General features: G+C 52.1%; 2 protein-coding genes across 2 annotated transcripts; one reads left to right on the top strand and one right to left on the bottom strand.

Moving 5' to 3' along the window:
* Positions 1–703: 703 nt before the first annotated feature.
* APOC3 (apolipoprotein C3) lies at positions 704–3,687 on the bottom strand. Its single transcript, XM_005579730.3, has 4 exons — positions 3,652–3,687; positions 2,969–3,036; positions 2,710–2,833; positions 704–1,012 (listed from the first exon to the last, which is right to left on the bottom strand). Exons 2-4 carry the CDS (start codon positions 3,021–3,023, stop codon positions 892–894), a joined length of 300 nt encoding a protein of 99 aa, XP_005579787.1. The 5' UTR covers positions 3,024–3,036; positions 3,652–3,687; the 3' UTR covers positions 704–891.
* A 6,267-nt stretch (positions 3,688–9,954) lies between these two features.
* Positions 9,955–12,659, top strand: APOA4 (apolipoprotein A4). Its single transcript, XM_005579727.5, has 3 exons — positions 9,955–10,120; positions 10,473–10,599; positions 11,373–12,659. The coding sequence occupies exons 1-3, from the start codon at positions 10,072–10,074 to the stop codon at positions 12,490–12,492; spliced, it is 1,296 nt and encodes a 431-aa protein (XP_005579784.2). The 5' UTR covers positions 9,955–10,071; the 3' UTR covers positions 12,493–12,659.
* The last annotated feature ends 10,843 nt before the right edge of the window (positions 12,660–23,502 follow it).

The following is a 23,502-nucleotide window of genomic DNA, read 5'->3' as shown; positions in this document are numbered from 1 at the left end:
CCTTTTTGGATCCCAGGACACCGCCCCCCGCCACTCCAGTCCAGGTCCCAAGGGCCCAGTCAGCTCAACTGTAATGATGACAACATTGATCAGGCATCTTTACACGCAGGTGCTGTGCCAAACGGTTCGAACGCTCTCTCATTTCAATCTCATGGCAGGCCTACGGTGGAGGGGATATGGTTGTATCCACTTTACATGTAAGAAACTGAGGCTGATACCAAGGGGTGGAGCTAAGACTAGCGCCTCGTTGCATCTTACTCTAACCTCTAGCGCATCCGGCCTCCTCCCCTCCCCTGTACCTAAGAGGGCCAGGTGGCCTGGATAGGGGAGGTCAGCTCCACGGTTTTAAGTGAACACACACAGTCTCAACTCTGATGATGACTTGAGTACCAGGCATAGTGGCTGGCATACGGCACACACTCAGGTCATGTTGTGCAGCACCTAACAGTTTATCAAAGTATCAGCAAGCTTATTGTCTGGTTTGACCTTCCGCACAAACCTGTCAAGGAAGGCAGGGTACGCAAGGTGATTCCTACCTTAGAGATGGAGAAACTGAGGCCCAGAGACTGCCCAGCTACCAGAAGGTGGATAGAGCGCTGGACCCCAGGCCTGCCTGACCTGTAGTCCGTCCAGTGCCTACCCACAGAACAGCCTCGGCCCTTTCCCATACCCAGACACAGATGGCACACTTGTGACGGCCCACTCATAGCAGCTTCTTGTCCAGCTTTATTGGGAGGACACCCTGCCTGGAGGGGGGCCAGGCATGAGGTGCGGTAGGAGGGCACTGAGAATACTGTCCCTTTTAAGCAACCTACAGGGGCAGCCCTGGAGGCTGCAGGACCCAAGGAGCTGGCAGGATGGACAGGCAGGTGGACTTGGGGTATTGAGGTCTCAGGCAGCCTCAGCCAGAGTGGGTTTGGCCTCAGGGTTCAAATCCCAGAACCCAGATAACTTGTCCTTAACGGTGCTCCAGTAGTCTTTCAGGGAACTGAAGCCATCGGTCACCCAGCCTCTAAATCAGTAAGGGGAAGCAACAGAGCAGGGCATGAGAACTCCTTTGGAGGCAACTATGGGACCCACACCCATGTCCCCACTGGCTCTCCCTGCCACCCTCTCAACTTCACTGGACAACAGCCCTGAGACCTCAGGCAGGACTGCCCACAGCTGCCACCCTGGGAGAAGAGATGCCCTTACAGGAACCCCAGCACAAGTCGAACCCTGCCGTCTCCAGGTCACCTCAGATGTTTTTGCCCCTGGGCTTGAGGCACAGAGTGACAGGGTGGGGAGATGTGAAAGGTCAAGGCTGTCATTGTTTTCTGTGCAGACAGTATCCCCTGGAGTTGTATATCCTGGTTCTGAGCAGGGTAGGACAGAGGGAGGCAACCTCTCATTTGGAAAGTCATTGGAGGATTGATTAGTTGTGTGATCTGGGGCAGGTCACCTAATCGCTCTGAGCCTCAATTTTCTCATCTGCAAAGTGGGAAAATAACACCTACCCCAAAGCCGGTTCTGAGGATTAAGAATGCTTATAAACAACCTCTGTTATGCCAGCCAATGCCAGTCAGGGTGAGGTGGGGAAGGGAGTAGGGAGAGGAGAGGACCGATGGGCAGGGGCAGGATGGGAGAGGAAGGACACACTTCTGCTCACCCTGGCCCCAGGTCTTGGAACAAAGCAGAAGCACTCTCATACCCAGGCTAGAATTGGGCCAGGTGGGGCCTCCCAAGGCAAACCCCTAGCCCAGGGGTCCCCAGCCCCCAAGTCACAGATGGGTACTGGTCCATGGCCAGTTAGGAGCCAGGCTGCACAGCACAAAGTGAGTGATGGGTGACAGAGGAATACCGCCCGAGCCCCGCCTTCTGTCAGGTTAGGCGGCATTAGATTCTCACAGGAGTGTGAAACCTGTTGTGAACTGCGCATGCCAGGGGTCAGGGTGGAGGGCTTCTTATGAGAATCCAATGCCTGGTGATCTGAGGTGGAGCAGTTTCATCCCCAAGCCATCCCCGCTGACCCATGGAAAAACTGTCTACCACAAAACTGGTCCCTGGTGCCAAAAAGGTTGAGGACCACTGCTCTAGCCAGACCTTCAGAAAAGGAAAATGGGGTCAGGCGCAGTGGCTCATGCCTGTAATCCCAGCAATTTGGGAGGCCGAGGTAGGCAGATCACCTGAGGTCAGGAGTTCAAGACCAGCCTGTCCAACATGGGGAAACCCCGTCTCTGAGAAAAATACAAAAAGTAGCTGGATGTGGTGGCACGCCTGTAATCCCAGCTACTTGGGAGGCTGAGGCAGGAGAATGGGGTGAACCTGGGAGGCAGAGGTTGCAGTGAGCCGAGATCGCTGAGATCGCACCACTGCACTCTAGCCTGGGTGACAGAGGGAGACTCCATCTCAAAAAAAAAAAAAGAAAGAAAGAAAAGAAAAGAAAAGAAAAAGAAAGAAAAGGAAAGGAAAATGGAAATGAGGGCTAAAATGGCCCACCCTAGAACTGCTCTGGGGAGAAAGGAGGGACCCGGGAGGAACGCAGTCTCAACTCTGTCGTCTCTCCCACAGCAGCCTGACCAAGGCCCTGTGAGGAAAGAGGAGGCCAAAGAGGCACAGGACCAGGGGAGGCTGGCACCTCCATTCCATTGCTGGGATCTCACCAGGGCAGGGCGGGTGGGAATGGAGGGAGCTGGCATGAGGGATGGGGAGGGAGGCCAGCGGGTGTACCTGGCCTGCTGGGCCACCTGGGACTCCTGGACGCTGGTCAGTGCATCCTTGGCGGTCTTGGTGGCATGCTGCATGTAGCCCTGCATGAAGCCAAGAAGGGAGGTGTCCTCGGCCTCTGAAGCTCCTGAGGAAAGAGCAGGGCTGAGTGTGGTGGATCGGCCTCTAGGCGAGCCCTGAGCTCCTGCTTGACCACCCATTAGGACTGGGATCCCCAAGCCACCTCCATCCTGCCCCCAGCCCAGTCCCACCAAGTGCTTACTGGCAGAGGCCAGGAGTGACAGCAGGGCAGCAACAAGGAGTACCCGGGGCTGCATGGCGCCTCTGTTCCTGCAAGGAATTGTCCTGTGAGGGGCACCCCAGGCCCCCATGCCTCTGGACCCCTCCCTGGACAGGTGGCATGGCCCCTAAGGTGGGACCTGAGCTCAGTCTGCCAGAGGGAGTAGGGGCCTGCTTCCTGCTAATACGGGCTCTCAGAAGGGGGACTAGTGAGGGGCCCAAAGGGAGGTAGGTGGGATGGAGCAGAAAACCCACCAGACTGGACATCAAGGCACCTGCGGTCTGGACTGGTCTCTGTCCAGTGCAGCCAACATGCTGTGTGACTTTGGGGGCTTTCTGGCCCTCTCCAGGCCTCAGTTTCCCTGTCTGGGTAGGACTGGGCTGTCTAAGGCTTCCTCCAGCCCTAAGCCTGCAGAATGACGGGGAAGCCTGCACTTGGAACCATTTCCAGCCCCACCCCCTGTGTAGCTTTGGGCAAGTGACACCCCTCCCGGGCCTCCATTTTCTTCAGGTTATGATGAGGGGTTGGGGGCACCCGTCCAGCTCCGAGGCTTCCTTAGCTCTAGCAAGTGTTTCTCCAGGCTTGCTGGCTGGGCTGGGCAGGGAGCTCCTCTTGCTCCTCTTCATCCTCCTCCCCTCCTCTTTCCCCTCCCCAGAGGGCATTACCTGGAGCAGCTGCCTCTAGGGATGAACAGAGCAGGCAGGCAGGAGGGTTCTGACCTGTTTTATATTGTCTCCAGGGCAGCAGGCACTGAGGACCCAGGGCACTGGGCAAAGGTCACCTGCTGATCAGAGACCAGGGCCTGAGGCAGGGCGGCCAGAGGCAGCAAGCTGGCGGGAGAGTTGGGAAATCCCCAGGAGACTGTGTCCATGCTGCTGTCCCGCCAGCCCTGCAGCCCAGATGAGCTCAGGAACTAGGGGTGGGCCTGGGGTACCCCCATTCCTTCCTAGCTGACTGGCTCCCCAGGGAGAGACTGGTGAGAGGGGGAACGGCTTGGACATAGGCCAGGGGCCTCGGGCCCATCTCGGCCCTTCACACTGGAATTTTAGGCCCCTGCCTCCGCCAGCCCCAAGCCCTGAACACAGCCTGGAGTAGAGGGGTGAGGAACTTCTTCAGATTTAAGAACAAGCGGGTGGGTTGGGCTGGGGGGTGCCTGGAGTAAAGGCACGGAAGACCAGGCAGCAGTGGCTCCGGCAGGCCTGGAGACAGGGCTGAGCCCTCACAGCTCCTCCCAGCACATCCATCTGTGGTTTCAATCCGGGCAGGTGAGCACTGCTCACCCAGCAGCCCCCACCCGCCCCCACCCCTGTGTGCCCCACCACTGCCTCCTCCTGAGTGCAGGGCAGGGGTCGGTGGGGAAGGGCCAAGGTCACTCAGAGCCCAAGGCCTTTGTCCCTCCCTCCACCAGGTTCCCTATTTTGCCCTCTGGACCCACTGATAACATCCCCTGGGGGAGGAGCTGGTCTCATGGCTCGGGCCCTCCCCAGCCTCCACCAGGATTGATTCTCTCGTTCACCTTCCTGGGTTCCTCAGTGGGGTTGGGGGAAGAGCAGCCCTCACTGCCCCCTGGCTGTGGGAGCAACTGGGAGGAACAAGGTCTGGTGAGGAGAGGGCACAGAGGAGTTCTGTCGGGCGTCAGTGGTCCAGGAGGGGCGGCTGACCCTTCTCGGGGCTGAGATGTCCCCTGGGCCCACAGTGAAGCCGCAGCAGGGATGGCAGGATGAGGGGGCCTGTCTTCCACATGCTGAGACCTTGAAGCCAGGACATCTTAGGCTTAAATGATGCCTTTGGCACTTAATATGACCCAGGCCACAAAGATAACATCTCAGAACCTCAATTTTCTGAGGATAAAATGGGGCTAAAATACTGATTTCCCAGAGTGGCGCTGAAAAGGAAATGAGACAGAGAAGTACAAAGCAGCAGGACCACGGAGGGACTCACACCTCCCTCTCCCTCCCAATGTTGTGCCCTTCCCAGACAGCAGTCTGCAGGCAGCAGGAGCCTCTAACATAAAAAATAGAGCTCTGGCAGCAAGTCGTCCTCTCAGAAGTAACTAACACCACAGTATGAAATCAGAGGCCTGAGAAAGTGGCCCGGCTCTGCCCTCAGAATTCTTTATCGGTGGGTGAGACCTGGAATTACTCTGGTAGGGATTCACTCCTGGCTGCACACAGTGGCTCATGCCTGTAATCCCAGCAATTTGGGAGGCTGAGATGGGCGGATACTTGAGGCGAGGAGTTTCAGACCAGCCTGGGCAACATGGCCAAACCCAGTCTCTACTAAAAATACAAAAAATTAGCTGGGCATGGTGACACCTGTAGTCCCAGCTACTCAGGAGGCTGAGGCACGAGAATTGCTTGAACCCCAGAGGTGGAGGTTGCAGTGAGCCAAGATCGCGCCATTGCACTCCAATGACAGAGCTAGACTTGGTCTAAAAAAAGAGAGAGAGATTCATTCCTTTGACTTAAGACTTTGTTTTCTGTTAAAATGCAAATAGAATCCTGTGAAGTAGACATTAACTCCATTTTATAGGTTGTAAATCTAAGGCTCTAAGGGCTCCAAGTGCACAGCCCATTAGTAGTAAGGCTGGGAGCCTTAATCCAGGTCTTCACACACACCAGGCAAATACCAGACGGCCTAGAGCACTGAGACCCCTATAGACGCATCAGTCACATGCCCTGAACAAATCCGTCTCAAGTCTCCTGCAGACTTTGATGATGGGGTAGAAGGCGAGGAGGTGGTCACTGAAGGCTGCAGGCTTTGGTGATGGGGTAGAAGGCGAGGAGGTGGTCACTGGAGGATTTGGTATTGGGGACGCCCTTTCCTGTTCTGCTGTGGCCTGCTCCATAGCCCCAGAGGCAAAGGCACAGTGGGGACCCAGATCCAGGCAGGGGCGGGCAACAAGGTCCATGGGCCCGGGCAGGCTAAAATGGGCTGGCAGGGTCCCGTGGCCCCAGATCCTCCAAGCCCTTCCACCTGTGCAGAGGGTATGGAGGAGCCTGGCCTCTCTCTCTTGCATGGCAATGGACCCAGGGAGGTCAGGACATGTGGGCAGAGAGACCTGGCAGCGTGCTGAGCTAGATGCAGCACACCTCCAGGAAGCCTGGTGCCTTGTCTCTTTCCAAGGGCTTGGTACCTGTGAACACCTGTGGCCCCTCACCAGCAGTCCAGCCTGCACCTCAGTGGGGGCTCTCTTGGTGGTCAGCCTAAGCTGCCCCTCTCTCTCATCATGGCACTCCTGGAATTAAGACTGGTTCGGGGAGAAGCCAGTGGTAGATGGGAGGAAAAGGGGATTTGACCATCTGGGGCCACAACTGGTCCTCTGGGGTTGGGCTGTTTCACCCTGTGTCCAGGTGAGGTTTAGTACTCAAGCCCCCGTGATCCGTGCCCTTCCTGCCAGTCTGGGCTGGGCAACCCTGATTCAGACCTGTTGGCCAGAGGCCCTTGTTCATCACACATCATCATGCTGGCAGTTCCTCCTAGTATCTCACCCAGATCCCTCCTATGGCAACAGGAGCTGTCCTTTAGTTCTGCCCGGGGGAGGGCCCCTTGAAGCATACGTGAGGCACATGTCTGTGTGACCTGCCTGTCCCTGGCTGAGTCTGTCCCTGGCTGGATCTGAGTTGTCTGCTCCTGACTCTGACCTCTGGACTGACCCCTGGTTTGATCCCTGTGTGACTGGCCAGGAGGGGTGGCCATAGCTAATGCTGAGCAATCAGCCTCATTGCCTCACCAATCATTATGTCTGTCGGTTGTACAGATAAGGAGAGGCTCGGAGAGGCCATGTCTCCCTTGAGATCACACAGGCCTTTCACGCCCACTAAGGTGGAGGCCCCTGACTCACAGGACCAGGCCCGGCTGAAAGGCAATCTGCTCTTCCCATCAGCTACTTGCACCCTGTAAGACTGGGCACAGGGGGCCCTCATTCTCTCCCTGCTCCCCAAAACAAATCCATCTACAGATCGATGCAAAACATGCCCACAGACTCTGGGAAGTAAATACATTCATTAACAGGTCACATCCCTGCCACGCTGAGAGGCAGCAGGCCCCCTCGTGAGTGTGGGTGCACGTATGGGCTGTGCCAGTCCCTGGATTCTTAGTGATTTGCATACTTCTGTGAATCCGCACACACTCTGGCGGATGCTATCGGAGATGCTCAAATGGTGCAGGCGCTCCCAGCATGGGTGCACCCAGGCGGGTGGACGAGACAGAAGAGCTCTGGACCTCTCACATGCTGGTGGCACCTGCTGCTCAGACTGTGAGTCCCGGAGGTCAAACTGCAGCTGAGGTGTCTTTTGTGACTCAGTCTCCTCCTCAGCTCTGGCCTGAGGAAGGGACAGGAGCACTGAGTACTGATCTTTGCTCCCGCGGCAAGCTGGACTGTGCCTGATTCAGGAGCAGGGTTGGGACCAATGGGTTCCAGGGAGGTAAGCCTTGCAGGGGTAAGATGTGGCTAACATTCAGTGATCATTTTTACTATGTGCCAGACATTGTTGCAAGCATTATATAATTATCTCAGTGAATCCTCACAGCCTGGGAGGCAGGTACAGTGGTTATGTCTCACCAAGGCAACCGAGGCCCAGAGAGGTTATGAGACTTGCCCAAGGACACACAGGCAGTACGTGTTGGAGGCTGGATGCAAAGCCAGGGAGTGGACTCCAGCATCTGACCCCAACAGTCACTGAGAGATGGCACAGGCTACATCAAAAAGGAGGCAGCATGGTAGCATGGGGACCACTGCAGGGCAGCGGGTACCCAGCAGAAGAGGTGCCAGAGTCAGAAGGTCATTTGGCTGCCTTCAACCCTGTGAGACATCAAGCCACTTCAGGAAACTGAAAGAAATGCACACAAAGCAAATTTGAGTTAGCACAATTGTGGTCTACTCTGATGGCATTCATTTTTACAAATAAATGTAGCTCACTGTTGTCAGGCACTGCACTCACCGATAGGAGCCAATAGTGCAATGTGCTGGACATCACCTCACAGTCACTGGGAGTGGTGTGGTCTGGCAGAGGGACCCACACTGACGTGGTGTGTCACATTCTCAGTGGATGTCTGTATGTGATTATGCATGCAGCCTCATTTAGAGATCCGCTAGACATCTAAGTAGAAGACTTCCTGTGCACCACCACCGTTGCCCTCCATCCCCCAATGGGAGGTCCCCTGAGAGCCTCAGGTCCCGAGATTCTGCTCAAGCCAGCTGCTCCTGCCCAGGGAGTGTGACCGGAAGCTGCGGAGGGCAGGAGCTAAGGTTGGTCCCACCTATCACCCTGCCTCTGTCCCACCTGGTGCCCCTCAGAGGGCTGAGTCTCACTCTGCCACTCTCACTAGAAGAGGGAGCACTCTGCTACACTCCCTGCTTTACTCCAAATCAGGAACACAGTATGATTATCATAATAACAGTAACTATTTTTCAGAACTTACTCTGTGCCAGGAACTCTATAGGCAGCCCTCTGTATCCTTGGTTTCTGTGTCCATGGATTCAACCAGACTTGGATTGAAAATATTTTTTAAAAAATTGCATTTGTGGGCCAGGCACAGTGGCTCACACCTGTAAGCCCAGCACTTTGAGAGGCCGAGATGGGAGGATCACTTGAGGCCAGGAGTTGGAGACCAGCCCGAGCAACATAGCAAAAGCCCATCTCCATTAAAAACAATGTTTTAAAAAAAAGTTGCATCTGGGCAGGGTGCAGTGGCTCATGCCTGTAAGCCCAGCACTTTGGGAGGCCAAGATGGGAGGACTGCTTGAGGCCAGGAGTTGGAGACCAGCCTGAGTAACATGGTGAAGCCCCGTCTCTACTAAAAAATACAAAAATCAGCTGGGCCTGGTGGCAGGTGCCTGTAGTCCCAGCTACTTAGGAGGCTGAGGCAGGAGAATTGCTTGAACCTGGGAGGCAGAGATTGCAGTGAGCCAAGATCGCACCACTGCACTCCAGCCTGGGTGACAGAGTGAGACTCCGTCTCAAAAAAAAAAAAAAAAAAAGAAAAAGAAAATTGCACCTATACTGAACATATACAGACTTTTTTGGTGATTGTCTCCTAAACAATACAGTATAACCACCATTCACACAGCATTTCTGTTGTATTAGCTATTATAAGTAGTCTAGAGATTTAAAGTACATGGGAGGTTGTGCTTAGGTTATATGCAAATACTATGCCATTTTATATCAAGGACTTGAGCATCCATGGATTTTTTGTCCTGGAATCAATTTCCCATGGAGACTGAGGGAGGACCCTACTACCCACTTTGCAAGCAATGTCTTCTTTAATGTACTGAACCATCGCATTGCTCAGAGGAGAGACTGAGGCTGAGGGCTTTGAATAACTAGACCAAGGAGGCACAGCTTGGGAGTGGGACATGAAGCACACTACAATTAACCCTTTCAGGATAAGGCCCTGTCTCCTGCACCCATCTGCCCAAAGGCTCTCCAGCGCCCCCTCCTCTTGGGTGTACCTTGACAAGAGACCTAGATTTTAGCTCCCTATGCTATCTGCTGCCCTGGATGGTCCCACTCTAGTGTCTGCTGCTCTGAGATGGAGTCAGCATTAGTGGCAGATGTGGAGATTGGGGGGAACTCTCTTCACTGGGGCAGACAGAGGAGATGTGGACTTTGCCCCCCATGAGCCTGGCACAAACCCAGAGCCGCCAGCAGAGCCTCGAGGCATCAGTCCCGGGCTCAGGGGCTCCTCAAGGTGTTTCTCTCACCGTTTTCCGCTCCCCTCCTCCTTTCCACGCTGAGGTTGGTAGTGGGGGTGCCTATGCACAGAACAGCCACTACTTCTAACTATCGCCTAAGCCCCGGTCTGCTGTCAGCTTCCACGTAGTCTCAGGGTCACAAAAGTCCAAGAGGCCTCTTCGGAATGTGTCACCTTCCAGCGTGGAGTCACACTGGGGAAGGAGGTGGGGAGGGCAGCCAGGAGGGCAGTGGTAGGGAGAGAGTTTAAATGTCTGGCTGGCTCTGAGCTTCAGTCAGTTCCCACAGCAGCACAGGTGAGCTCTCCTGAGGATCTCTTCATCAGCTCCCCTGATTGTAGGGAGGATCCAGGGTGGCAGGAAACTCCTCCAGCCCAGCAAGGAGCTCAGGATGTTCCTGAAGGCCGTGGTCCTGACCCTGGCCCTGGTGGCTGTCACTGGTGAGTACAAGCTATCTTCGGATGGGGCTCTTAGGCGGCTGCTCTGAGTGGTGCAGGATGGAAGTTGGGCCAAAGCAAAAGGACACTTCTGAGTGCCCATCAGCCCCCAGCTGGACATGAGATCTGCCTGGCTGCCAAGTGGCTCACGGGAGAGCTGGCCCAGTCCCAGTGGTAGGCCCACTGGCATTGGTGCTATACCAGTTTCACATATCCCTGTGGCTTCCAAAAAGCTAAGCCCAGACAGGGAAAATTGCAGATTGGGCACCCCCGCCATCATCCAGTCTGCAGCTCAGAGCTGGAGCAGAGGGGCCACAAAGAGACAGGGTCTCATGAATTCTCTGTTACCACCCAGGAGCCCGGGCTGAGGTCAGTGCTGACCAGGTGGCCACGGTGATGTGGGACTACTTCAGCCAGCTGAGCAGCAATGCCAAGGAGGCCGTGGAACATCTCCAGAAATCTGAACTCACCCAGCAACTCAAGTAAGAGGGAATACAGTGTGCGGTGGTGACAAGGAGTTCTTAAAGACCATGCAATGTATTGGCAAGGGTTGAGCTTAGAGTCAGGAGCCCTGAGCTTAGGATACCCACTGCCCTGCCACTAACTGGCTGGGCCTCTGAACCGAGGATCCACATATGTAAACTGGAAGGTTGGATCGAATCATCCCTGCGATGTCCTTTTGCTTTGATGTTCTAGAGTTTGACGAATGGCCACATCCTATCATTTGGGCTCACGGAAGAAAGGGAGGGAGGAAAATGTCATGTGAGCTGATTTCTAATACGTTTCAGAAAGACAGGCCCCACTGGAATCAAGGGGAGGGAGCTGGGAATATTTGGGAGGCCCCTGGGCACAGGCAAGGAAAGCAGCACCTTGTGTCGCTGGAAGACCCCGGCAGAGGTCAGGAAGACAACATTCTGTTACATAACGTGATCCTATGTTGCAGCACACCCCCTCAGGGAAGGACCCCAAAGTCCCACCCTCTGCAGACAAGGAGGGGAAAGCAAACTGCTGGAGGTGACATGATGGGTAGATTCTGAGGCAAAGTCTGTGGGAGATACCGAGATAGAAATTCAGTGTCATAACTTAGTCTGTGACAGCCATCCTCTCCAATCTGAACCGCCATAGGGAGGGTGAATTTGGTATCCCTGAGCACTCACCTGTCCTAGCAAGTGTGCATAAGGTGAGTGGTATACAAGCAAAGTCTTGCCACGTGAGTGCCAAGTGTAACGTGGCCTCCTTGTGCCCTTCCCCACAGTGCCCTCTTCCAGGACAAACTTGGAGAAGTGAACACTTACGCAGGTGACCTGCAGAAGAAGCTGGTGCCCTTTGCCACCGAGCTGCATGAACGCCTGGCCAAGGACTCGGAGAAACTGAAGGAGGAGATTCGGAAGGAGCTGGAGGAGGTGAGGGCCCGGCTGCTGCCCCATGCCAATGAGGTGAGCCAGAAGATCGGGGAAAATGTGCGAGAGCTGCAGCAGCGCCTGGAGCCCTACACGGACCAGCTGCGCACCCAGGTCAACACGCAGACTGAGCAGCTGCGGCGCCAGCTGACCCCCTACGCACAGCGCATGGAGAGAGTGCTGCGGGAGAACGCCGACAGCCTGCAGACCTCGCTGAGGCCCCACGCAGACCAGCTCAAGGCCAAGATCGACCAGAACGTGGAGGAGCTCAAGGAGCGCCTCACGCCCTACGCCGACGAGTTCAAAGTCAAGATCGACCAGACCGTGGAGGAGCTGCGCCGCAGCCTGGCTCCCTATGCTCAGGACGCACAGGAGAAGCTCAACCACCAGCTCGAGGGCCTGGCCTTCCAGATGAAGAAGAACGCCGAGGAGCTCAAGGCCAGGATCTCGGCCAGTGCGGAGGAGCTGCGGCAGAGGCTGGCGCCCTTGGCCGAGGACATGCGTGGCAACCTGAGGGGCAACACCGAGGGGCTGCAGAAGTCGCTGGCAGAGCTGGGCGGGCACTTGGACCGGCATGTGGAGGAGTTCCGGCTCCGGGTGGAGCCCTACGGGGAGAACTTCAACAAAGCTCTGGTGCAGCAGATGGAACAGCTCAGGCAAAAGCTGGGCCCCCATGCGGGGGACGTGGAAGGCCACTTGAGCTTCCTGGAGAAGGACCTGAGGGACAAGGTCAACTCCTTCTTCAGCACCTTCAAGGAGAAAGAGAGCCAGGACAACACCCTCTCCCTCCCGGAGCCCGAGCAGCAGCGGGAGCAGCAGCAGGAGCAGCAGCAGGAGCAGCAGCAGGAGCAGGAGCAGGAGCAGCAGCAGGAGCAGCAGCAGGAGCAGCAGCAGCAGCGGGAGCAGCAGCGGGAGCAGCAGCAGCAGGAGCAGCAGCAGGAGCAGGTGCAGATGCTGGCCCCTTTGGAGAGCTGAGCTGCCCCTGGTGCACTGACCCCACCCTCGCAGACACCTGCCCTGCCCTGCCACCTGTCTGTCTGTCTGTCCCAAAGCAGTTCTGGTATGAACTTGAGGACACATGTCCAGTGGGAGGTGACACCACCTCTCGATATTCAATAAAGCTGCTGAGAATCTAGCCTCAACTGGTTGCCAGATGACTCCTCCTTGCAGCTGGGGAGGTGGGGAGGTAACCATGACTGGGCAGAGCTTAGCAGCGGCCTGGCAGGAGACACCCAGGATTGGGGAGATGAGACTGCAGGAGAGGTAAGGGCAGGGTGTGCTGGAGGCGAGTGTACGGGGAGTCCTCTAAGGGGAGGCAGAAAAAGATATCACAAATTATCCCAAGTCAAAATATGCAACCCACTTATATTCATTTAGCCAACAAATATACATTGAATGCCTCCGATGCGCCAGTCATTGTTCTAGGCACCCGACAACCAGCAAACAGTGTTTGTGGAGCCGTGTGCCCAACTCTGCCTCACACTGAGGGGGACACCTGGAGGCAAGCAGGACAGGGTTCCTGGCCTTGGAGAGCTCACGGTACACCGAGAGAGATGGTTCCTCCTTGCATGAGATCTTCAGTGCCTTTACCTTATTTATGTGGTTTCATTGAACCCACCCCACCCCAGTTCCATTATAATAGCAATAAGGTTTATTTCAGAAATGTCTTGACTGCTAAACCTGTGGTCTCCATCCAGAATTGAGGAATGAGGCTTGGGGACCGAGATGAGTCCGGGGAGGAGAGAAGGAGGAGGTGCTGGAGCCTGCAGGGCCCTGCTCTGCTCTGTCCAGGGGCCTCCTGCCAGGTGGCCTGCCAGTTTGGGACCGAGTTTGTAGCCACTGGGGTTAGGGGCAGAGAGTCAGGGGGCCTGAGCAGTCTCATCAGCACAGCCAGCTGTGGGCAGCTGTGGGCAGCTGCAGCCTTGGCGCGGTCTCTCACCCCACCCTTAGAGACTCAAAAACCTCCCCAAGGGAAGAGCCAGTTCAAGCCTTTGTCTCAAAGGACTCCACATCCTGGCTGTTACCTCTGGACCCCAGCCCTGCGAGTCTAGCCACCTCTCTTTCCTCTCCACAGGGGGATGCAGGCCCTTCAGGGTTTTCCTGGAAGAGGCCTGGAACATGCTAAGGAGGAGGGGGACGGGCCCTGGGAGGGTGTCCTGGGGCCTCCTCCTTCCCTCTCAAGGTGCCCTCAGGGTGGTGGCCCCCTGCATGGTCTGGCCCAGGCCTATACTCCTCTGGCCCCTGGTGCTGGCCTGGTGGGAGGGATGGATGCTTGGGAATCAGACAAGCCTGGGTTTGAATCCTGGCTTTTTGACTGACTGCTGGGCGATGTGGGGCAGATAACTGAGCTTCTTTGGAAGACGTGGGTAATGACAATCCCCGGTTCACAGAGGAGTTGTGCTGAAGGTTTGATGGAGCAACGGAGTCAAGCACTTAACCTCAGGCACGGAGTAAATGTGCAATAGCTGGTGCTGCAGTAAACGCGACTTCCTCCTCCCGCTCACCTCCAGGCCACACTCTATTGATGAGGCCGCCAGAGCTGGCCAAGGGCAGACCCCTGGGTCTCCCCTGCCCCAGCTGCTCTGGCTCCTGCATACCAGGCCGGTAAGGCTGCTGCTGCCACTTTGATACCTACCCCCACTAGAAGCACAGGAACCTATGGGGAAACACCTTGACAAACCCACCAGGCGCCTGGAGGTTTACTGGATGCCTTTAGGAAAGGGCCAATGAGGCCAAACAGAGCAACGAGGCACCAAAAGGAAGTGAGATGCAGGGTGAGCTGGGTTTCAAGAGGGTCTGGAAGCTTCTGAGATGCTCTCAGACCTCACCTGAGGGCTGCCTGGTTTAGGGCTGACTCCAGAACCCCTGGGGGCCTCAGTGTCTCCCAGAACTTGGTTCTTAATATGAACCCTTGGCCGTGCGCGGTGGCTCACGCCTGTAATCCCAGCACTTTGGGAGGCTGAGGCGGGCGGATCACGAGGTCAAGAGATTGAGGCCATCCTGGCCAACATGGTGAATCCCAGTCTCTACTAAAAATACAAAACAATTAGCCAGGTGTGATGGCGGGCTCCTGTAATTCCAGCTACTTGGGAGGCTGAGGCAGGAGAATTGCTTGAACTTGGGAGGCAGAGGTGGCAGTGAGCTGAGATCGCACCATTGCACCACTCCAGCCTGGGCAAAAAGAGCAAAACTCTGTCTCAAAAAAAAAAAAAAAATGTGTGTGTGCGTATATATATATATTTATGAACCCTGGATGAGACCTGTGCACCTCTCCCACCACCCCCAGGGCCATCCTGCAGGTCTCTGAGGGTCCTGCCACAGTCCTCGTCCTCCTGGATAAGGAATGCCTTCTCTTTCCTGTACCAAGATGTCTCATCAGTCCCCTGGGTCACTGACCTGGCAGATGTCTCTTGGGAGTAACTTTTCTTTTGGCTGCTGCAAAGAACTGAATGTTTGTGTCCCCCTAAATTCCTATGTTGCAATCCTAACCTGTAAGGTGACGGCATTAGGAGAGAAGACATGTGGGAGGTGATCAGGTCATGAGGGGGAGAGACCTCAGGAATGAGATTAGCGTCCTTACAGAAGAGGCCAGCAGAGATCCCTTGCCCCTTCCACATGCGAGGACACAGCTAGAAGGTGCCATTTATGAACCAGGAAGTGGGCCCTCACCAGACACAGGGTATGTCGGTGCCTTGCTCTTAGACTTCCCAGCCTCCAGGACTATGAGGAATAAATGTCTGTTGTTTATAATCCACCCAGTTTTTGGTGTCTCGTTATAGTAGCCCAAAAGATCTAAGACACCTTCCCAGCCTCTGAAGCCCTCCTGTTTTGTTTGGGAAGTGTCTCGCTGATGAGTTTTGGTGGGAGTCAGAGGCTACCTCCATTACAGACACGAACAACTCCAGTTGCCTGCCTTCCAGCCTCCTTTACCTCCAGCATGGGACACAGGACCTACGATCAGCAAATCAGATGTAATTGCCCCAGACTGGTGCAAAGAAACAGGGGCAGTGGAGAATCTTTTCTGGGGTGGGCAGGAACAGTGTGGCAGCAACAGGCAGCTTGCAGCCAGGCTAGAGCCTCAGGCCAGGGACCAGGCGTGGCAGTGGCTGCTGGGCAAACTGGGCTGTCCCCATCCTGGCTCAGTGGTGACAGCACAGCCGTCCCCATCACTCTAGTTCTGTGGCATGAGCGTGGCCATGTTTCTCCCTCAGCTCCCCTTATTCTTGTTTATTTTCCAAACCAAGTACTCCAGTTTTCCTAGACCTTTTCTCGAAATTCCTGGAAATGTGTCAATAAATTCATCTTCTGATTATATCTTCCAGAGGAGATTCCTGTGGCTAGCAATTAAGAACCTTAATTGAGGCCAGGCACGATGGATCACACCTGTAATCCCAGTTACTCAGGAGGCTGAGGCAGGAAAATCGCTTGAACCCAGGAGGTGGAGGTTGCATTCAGCCGAGATTGCACCATTGCACTCTAGCCCGGGTGAAAGAGCAAGACTCAGTCTCAAAAACAAACAAACAAAATTTAAAAACCACTTTGATCCACACACCCTTTCCCTCTTGGGGATGTTTCTCTTGCTTTGGGCCTTGGAAGACACACCCTCATCTCTGCCCTGTTCCAGTTGGTCAGTTGGTTTGTCTGAGGTACCCTTATTAGTCCTCATTAGGGTTGGTCCCATCTTCCTAGGAAAGCAGGCTTCCTCCTGTTCTGAGTTAGCAAGTAGACTTAGTCCCCTGTGGCCAGTCAGTCCCCTCTCCTCTCCAGTGGCTGAGCTGACTGCGGACCTGGGCAACAGGCTCTACCTACCCGCCTCAGAGATTCTCTAACAGCTGGTCTCAGATCTCCCATGAGGGCCTGAGTTCAAGCAAAACACTCTGGTTTGGTTTGGGGAATCTGTTTATTTATGGGAAGATGTCCAAGATATTTTATGGAAAAAAAAAAAAAAAAAACAAGGTTTCAACTATTATGTACTTACAACCCGGTCAAGGAACACATGTGCAAATTTGTATGTGAATGTGTAAGGAAGTGAAAATCCTGTTAGTTCAACAGTTAGACCCAGAATACCTCCGAGAGAGGAAATGTCACTGACGGCGCACGCCAGCTGTTGACGAGGACACCCAGAGGAACTGGCTGGAAAGAGACCACAAGACAGAGAGATGGAGTCAATTGTTCCGTGCATTCCCTGCACTGGCATTTGAGGTGGTAATGAAGAGTAGGAAAGGAGGGGGGTCACAGAAGGGAAAATAGGGAATATATGAGGAGGTGAAAGCCCCCTGCAAATCATGGCCAATAAGAAATGCCTAGTGGCAACGGTTGTGGAGCTTTTCAACACAAGGATGGCAATGAAGCTGACTGCAATGCTGGTAGTGTGAGATGCTTTTAAAAACCGCCTCATATTACCATATTGACTCATGTAATTCTCATGATCAACCATGGCATCAAAGACACAATAGATGAGGAAGAGGCACTTCAGAATGGTGAGGTACATTACCTAGCAAGTGGTGGAATGGGATTTTTTTTTAACCAGCACTTTGGGAGGCCGAGGTGGGTGGATCACTTGAGGTCAGGAGTTCAAGACCAGCCTGGCCAACATGGTGAAACCCCCTCCTCTATTAAAAATACAAAAGTTGGCTGGGCTTGGTGGTGTATGCCTGTAATCTCAGCTGCTCAGGAGGCTGAGGCAGGAGAATCGCTTGAACTCGGGAGGTGGAGATTTCAGTGAGCCGAGATCATGCCACTGCATTCCAGCCTGGGTGACAGAGTAAGACTCTGTCTCAAAAAAAAAAAAAAAGAAAAAAAGAAAAAGAAAAGAAAAAGAAAAAGAAAAAAGAGAAAAAAAGATTCATTTTAGGCTGCGTGTGGTGGTTCACACCTGTAATCCCAGCACTTTGGGAGGCTGAGACAGGTGGATTGCTTGAGCCTAGGAGTTCGAGACCAGCCTGGGCAACTTGGCAAAACCCTGTCTCTACGAAAAATACAAAAATTAGCCAAGTGTGGTGGTACAAACCTGTGGCCCAAGCTACTCGAGAGGCTGAGGTGGGAGGATTGCTTGAGCCCAAGAGGTTGAGGCTAGGGTGAGTTGAGATCATGCCACAGCACTCAAGCCTGGGCAACAGAAAGATACCCTGTCTCAAAAAAAAAAAAAAAAAAAAGAAAAAGAAAAAGAAAAAGAAAAAAAAAACCCCACCATTTTAGTATTACTTTTATAACATAAAATTTACCATCTAAACTATTTATAGGTGTTCAATTCAGTGGCATTAATTACCTTTACAAGGTTGTGCAACCACCACCACTACTATTTCTGAAAATTTTTTCATCAACCCAAACAGAAAACTCTATCCATTAAACAATTGTGAAAACTGCTGCTATGAATGTGGGTGTACACATATCTGTTCCAGTCCTTGCTCTCAATTCTTCTGAGCATATATCCAGAAGTGGAATCGCTGGGTCACACGGGAATTCTATATTTAAATTTTGGAGGAACGACCAAACTGTTTTTTATAGTAGCGACACCGTTTCACATTCCCACTGGTGACACCCAGGGTTCCAATTTCTTCATAGTCTCTCCAACGCCTGTTATTTTCTGTTATTTTTTGGTTTTGTTTTATTTTGTTTTTAACAATAGTCATCCTGAGAGTAGTATTTTTAAAACCAGAAATAAGTAAGAAAAGAAATATTCCCCAGAGCTTCTCCAGGCTACAGTCTATGCCACCAGGAAAGACTGAATCATTGACACCCATAGGACAGCGTGGGCTGGGAGGGCCCTGTGGGCACCAGGGAGGGAGGTGTGTTTAAACTCCAGCCCGGTCAGCATCAGCTTACCCAACAGTCCCCCAGAGTCAGCACAGTGTCAGGCCATAATCTCCCTGGTCACCACTGGCTCCTCAGGTGACTTGGAAGTAGAGGACTCCCCTGTGGGTCTGGATTAGTGCCCCAAAGGCATGCTGACCAGCACTGGTGTGGGCCAGACTGAGATGCCAGCCACACTCCTATGCCCATCCCCAAGTTCAAAGGTCAGAAGTCCCCTGAGAACATCCAGGGTCACTACCCCTGAGGTCTCTGGTATACTACGTGGCCCTGATTAGGGCAAAGGGAAGCAATCTGAGGGCCACTCTCTTCCTGTACATACAGGGCCTTGCTGTTCTTGAGGGATTGTCCTGGCAGGATCAAAAGCAGCTCCTGCATGGGGACGCCGTGTCCTCCTGCTGTTATCATAGCACACCCTGTGCTCCCAGGAGGAGGCCATGGCATGTCCTGGGGACAGAAACAACAAGCTTACAGTTATCTGGGCACTCCCTTGTCTCCCATCTGAAAGAGTGCAGGGTGGAGTCATGGCTATCTTGCTGTGTGATGACAAGCAGCTGACAATGCAGGGACATAGTAGAAACCCCCGAATGGCCCATGTCTGAGGAGTGAGGGTTTGGTGAGCTGCTGGTTCTGAGATAATGGATTAGTGATATGGGGACAAAAGACCTAGGACCTGGAATCATAAGATCACAGGACATTAGGGTTGGAGGGAACAACCTTGTCTCTCAGCCCTAATTCCTTTGATATCATTTAACAAATGATCATAACTCTTGGCTAACGGCTCTCGAGCTCAGGCAGGCCATTTGTTTGTTCATCATTGTATTTGCAGGGTGTGGTAGCTAGCCCTCACGATGGTGGCTGATGTGTGATGAATAGGCTATTGTCATGGTATTTCACTTCCAAGTCTAGATCACAAAGGACATTGTGGCACCTACCTTGATTTCTCTTGGATCACTCATTCTGAGGGAAGATAGCTGCCATGTTGTGAGGACACGCAAGCAGCCCTGTGGAGAGGTCAACACAGGGAGGAACTGAAGCCCCTTCCTAACAGCTAGCACCAACTTGCCAGCCATGTAAAGTGACCCACCTTGGAAACAGATCCTCCAGCCTCAGCCAAGCCTTCAGATACAACCTCATGACAGACCCTGAACCAGAAACACACAGCCAAGCTGCTGACCCACAGACATTGTGAGAGATCATAAATGTTTACTGTTGTTCTAAGACACTGTTTAGGGTGCTCTGTTGTACAACAATAGCTTACTGAAAATACAGAGAGCCTAGCACAGCGCCTGCACATGGTCGTCACTCAACTGTATTGAACACTTCCACTGACAGCTAACTGTATCATCTCTCAAAACAATTCATTCCATCTTTGGGCAACTCTGTTAAAGATTATTAGAATTAAATTGGATCTTTCTCAATACAGCTTCCACATTTTAGTCTTATTTTTACTGCTCTTTTCAAAAATCATTAAACTGGAATTTTCTTAACATAGCTTCTATACTTTAATCTTACTTCTACTTCTCTTTCAAACCATAGAATAATTATTCCTTTATACATGCATTCTATGTACAGGAAATCTTCCCACAGACTCATTCATGAAATCCCAAACCGTATGGAGAAAATTGAGCCAGAGATGTGTTATACTTCACAGCTGCCTTGGGTTGAAGAATCTTGGTTGGTTTCTGAGAGGGCAGAAGTCTTGTCTATGCTTATTCTTGAATAGTCAGTGCCTAGCATGATGACTAGAACTTAGTAGGTGCTCAATAAATATTTGTTGACTGAATGAATTTAGCAGATCTTTTTGTCTTGCTGAGTTGTATGGTGTGTGTATATATCTTTTCCAGATAATGCTGAATTGTTTTTCAAGGTGATTGTACCACTTTATCTCTTCCAATCAAAGGACCTTCCTGGATGGAGCCTCTCATTTTCTTTTTTTTTTTTGAGATGAAGTTTTTGCTCTTGTTGCCCAGGCTGGAACGCAATGGCGTGATCTCAGCTCACTGCAACCTCCGTCTCCGGGATTCAAGCAATTCTCCTGCCCCAGCCTCCTGAGTAGCTGGGATTACAGGCGACTGCCACCATGTCTGGCTAATTTTTGTATATTTAGTAGAGAGGGGGTTTCACCATGTGGACCAGGCTAGTCTTGAACTTCTGACCTCAGGTGATCCACCCGCCTCGGCCTCCCAAAGTGCTGGGATTACAGGCGTGAGTCACTGGGCCCGGCCTGGATCCTCTCATTTTCTTATCTTTGTTCTTCAATCTCTACATGCTCTCCCTTTCTGAACTATTTCTTTACTCTCTATGTAGTTTTTATTTCTGCTATCTACCTTTTTTTTATTTCTAAGAGTTTTTATTATTGTTATTCTGTGAATGTCTTTTTGTACTATCCTGTTCTTGCTTGATCAATTTAATCTTTTCATTCTCTGATGTTATTAATGGCATTTTTCAATGTTCTTCTTTCTGTATATTCTCCGTTTTCTCTAATTTCCTTTTTTAATATTTGTTTGTTTGGGGTCTCTATCTTTCATGTTAGAATCTCTCCTCAAATGACTGGTAATCTTTGGTTGCTTAAATTTAAGAGTGGGAGATTTAGGCTGGGCGCGGTGGCTCACACCTGTAATCCCAGCACTTTGGGAGGCTGAGGCGGGCGGATCATGAGGTCAGGAGATCCAGACCATCCTGGCTAACATGGTGAAACCCCTTCTCTACTAAATATTCAAAAAATTAGCCGGGCGTGGTGGCGGGCGCCTATAGTCCCAGCTACTCGGGAGGCTGAGGCAGGAGAATGGTGTGAACCCGGGAGGCGGAGCTTGCAGTGAGCTGAGATGGCACCACTGAACTCCCGCCTGGGTGACAGAGTGAGACTCCGTCTCAAAAAAAAAAAAAAAGAGTGGGAGATTTTAAAGGTGATTTGAAGCTCCAATACATGGGTAGTACTTATTGACTATGACTGTCACTGTAGGGTGATCCACTGAGATGTTTAGCTGGGGAACCCCCAATGTGAAAATTTTGGGGTCTTACCTCTTGAGCTGGTCATATTCCCCTAAAAAATGTCTTTCATTCTTCTGCCTGGAGGGTAAAGGCCTGGATAGCAGTGTCCCTGGGGCCAAGTGGAAGAAGCAGGAAGGGGATTCAACATGTCAGAGGGCATACTTTGATTTAACCCTGTTGCTAGTACAGGTCCCCTGCCCTCAACTCTGCCTGACGTTCAAGAGAATAAACTTCCAATCTTCCACTAAGGTGAGACAGGGAAGCTAAATCTCTAACTGCTCCTTAAATGGTTTCAACCAATCTTGCATGTTTTACGACAGCCTCCTCCATCACCTCTACTTTCAGTAGAAACTGGCGCCCCAGTTCAGGACAGTCATATATGGCTGTGCGAGCTGTGCACTGCATCATTCTGAGGCCACCTCTCTCACAGGGTAGACATGACAGATCTGTATATTTACTATGTCAAATTTCTGGCAGATGGCTGTAGAGTGTCTTGAGAAAGGGGAGGCTGTTTCTATTGCACACACAGGGGCGGTGTGGGCTAGCAGCAACCCTACTCTCATCTCTCCGCCTTTTGAGAATCCCAGCAGGGTAAGTCAGGCTGGAACTCATCTCTTCTCACTGCCAGTTCATGTCCAGCATTCCCAAGGCCTGCTAAATCAGTTACAACTGATCCATTTGCTTTCTAACATCCAAAATTGTGCTGTGGTCTTTTCTTCCTCTCCCCAGTCCCATCTCTATGGATCTACATTTTCACCTTTTTTTTTTTTTTGAGACAGGGTCTCACTCTGTCGCCCAGGCTGGAGTTCAGTGGCATAATCAGGGCTCATTGCAGCCTCTACCTCCCAGGCTCAAGTGATCCTCACACCTCAGCCCTCTGAGCAGCTGGAACTACAGGTCTGCCATATCTGGCTGATTTTTTGTATTTTTTCAGCAGAGACTTACCCAGGCTAGTCTCAAACTCCTGGACTCAAGCGATCTGCCCACCTTGGCCTCCCAAAGTGCTGGGATTACAGGTGTGAGTCACAGTGCCTGGCTACATCTTTTCCCAAAAATTTATTCATTATAATGTCAGGAGGATTTCAGGAAAAAAAAGTGAAATAGATGCATGCATTCAATCTTCAATGTTTGTCTGGAAGTCTATACAAGTAGCATCGACAGAAGATTGCTGAAAGCTTTACGGTACATTCATTCCTTTGGAGTCTAAGTCGTTGTTGGTTCCAACCTCCCCGGGAAGTCTTCAGTGTTATGGCAAAAGGTTTGTGAATAGGAATGTACTTGGCCAGAAAATGTTCTTCCCTCTAAAAATGTATCTTAAGGCCAGGAGAGGTGGCTCACACCTGTAATCCCAGCACTTTGGGAGACCCAGGCAGGCGATGGCCTGAGGTCAGGAGTTGGTGACCAGCCTGGCCAACATGGTGAAACTCCGTGTCTACTAAAAATACAAAAATTAGCCGGGCTTGGTGGCTTGTGCCTGTATCCCAGCTACTTAAGGGGCTGAGGTAGGAAAATTGCTTGAACCTGGGAGGTGGAGGTTGCAGTGAGCCAAGATTGTGCCACTGCATTCTTGCCTGGGTGACAGAGTGAGACTCCGTCTCAAAAATAAATAAATAAATACATAAATAATAAGAAAAAAATTATCTTAAGAAAATAATCATGGAATGCATGCTTTAGCTATGTGGATGTTCATCGTGGTATTGTTTATAATAAAAAACTAAAAACAAGCTGGACACGGTGGCTCATGCCTATAATTCCAGGGCTTTGGGAGGCTGCGGTGGGTGGGTCACTTGAGGTCAGTAGTTCGAGAGCCTGGCAAACATGGTAAAACCCTGTCTCACGTGTGACAGTCTCTACTAAAAATACAAAAATTAGCCAGGCGTGGTGGTTCACGCCTGTAGTCCCAGCTACTCAGGAAGCTGAATCAGGAGAATGGCTTGAACCTCAGGAGGTGAAGGTTGAAGTGAGCCAAGATTGCACCACTGCACTCCAGCCTTGGCGATGGAACGAGACTCCATTTCAAGAAAAAATAAAAAATAAAAAATAAAAATAAAAGAAAGAAAGAAAGAAAATATGTAATTGACTGAATCCCTCTCTTCACGGGTTTTCAGGAAACCTGAAACCAATGGTGAAGATCAACTCTGGCAACCTTGTCATCTCCTAGTGCTTCGATTGTGCTCTTCA

This window comes from Macaca fascicularis, chromosome 14 (genome assembly GCF_037993035.2).
Source record: "Macaca fascicularis isolate 582-1 chromosome 14, T2T-MFA8v1.1".
NCBI classification, from domain to species: Eukaryota; Metazoa; Chordata; class Mammalia; order Primates; family Cercopithecidae; genus Macaca; species Macaca fascicularis.
The sequence above is the reverse complement of the archived record's forward strand: the minus strand, read 5'-3'. Positions and strand labels throughout refer to the sequence as shown.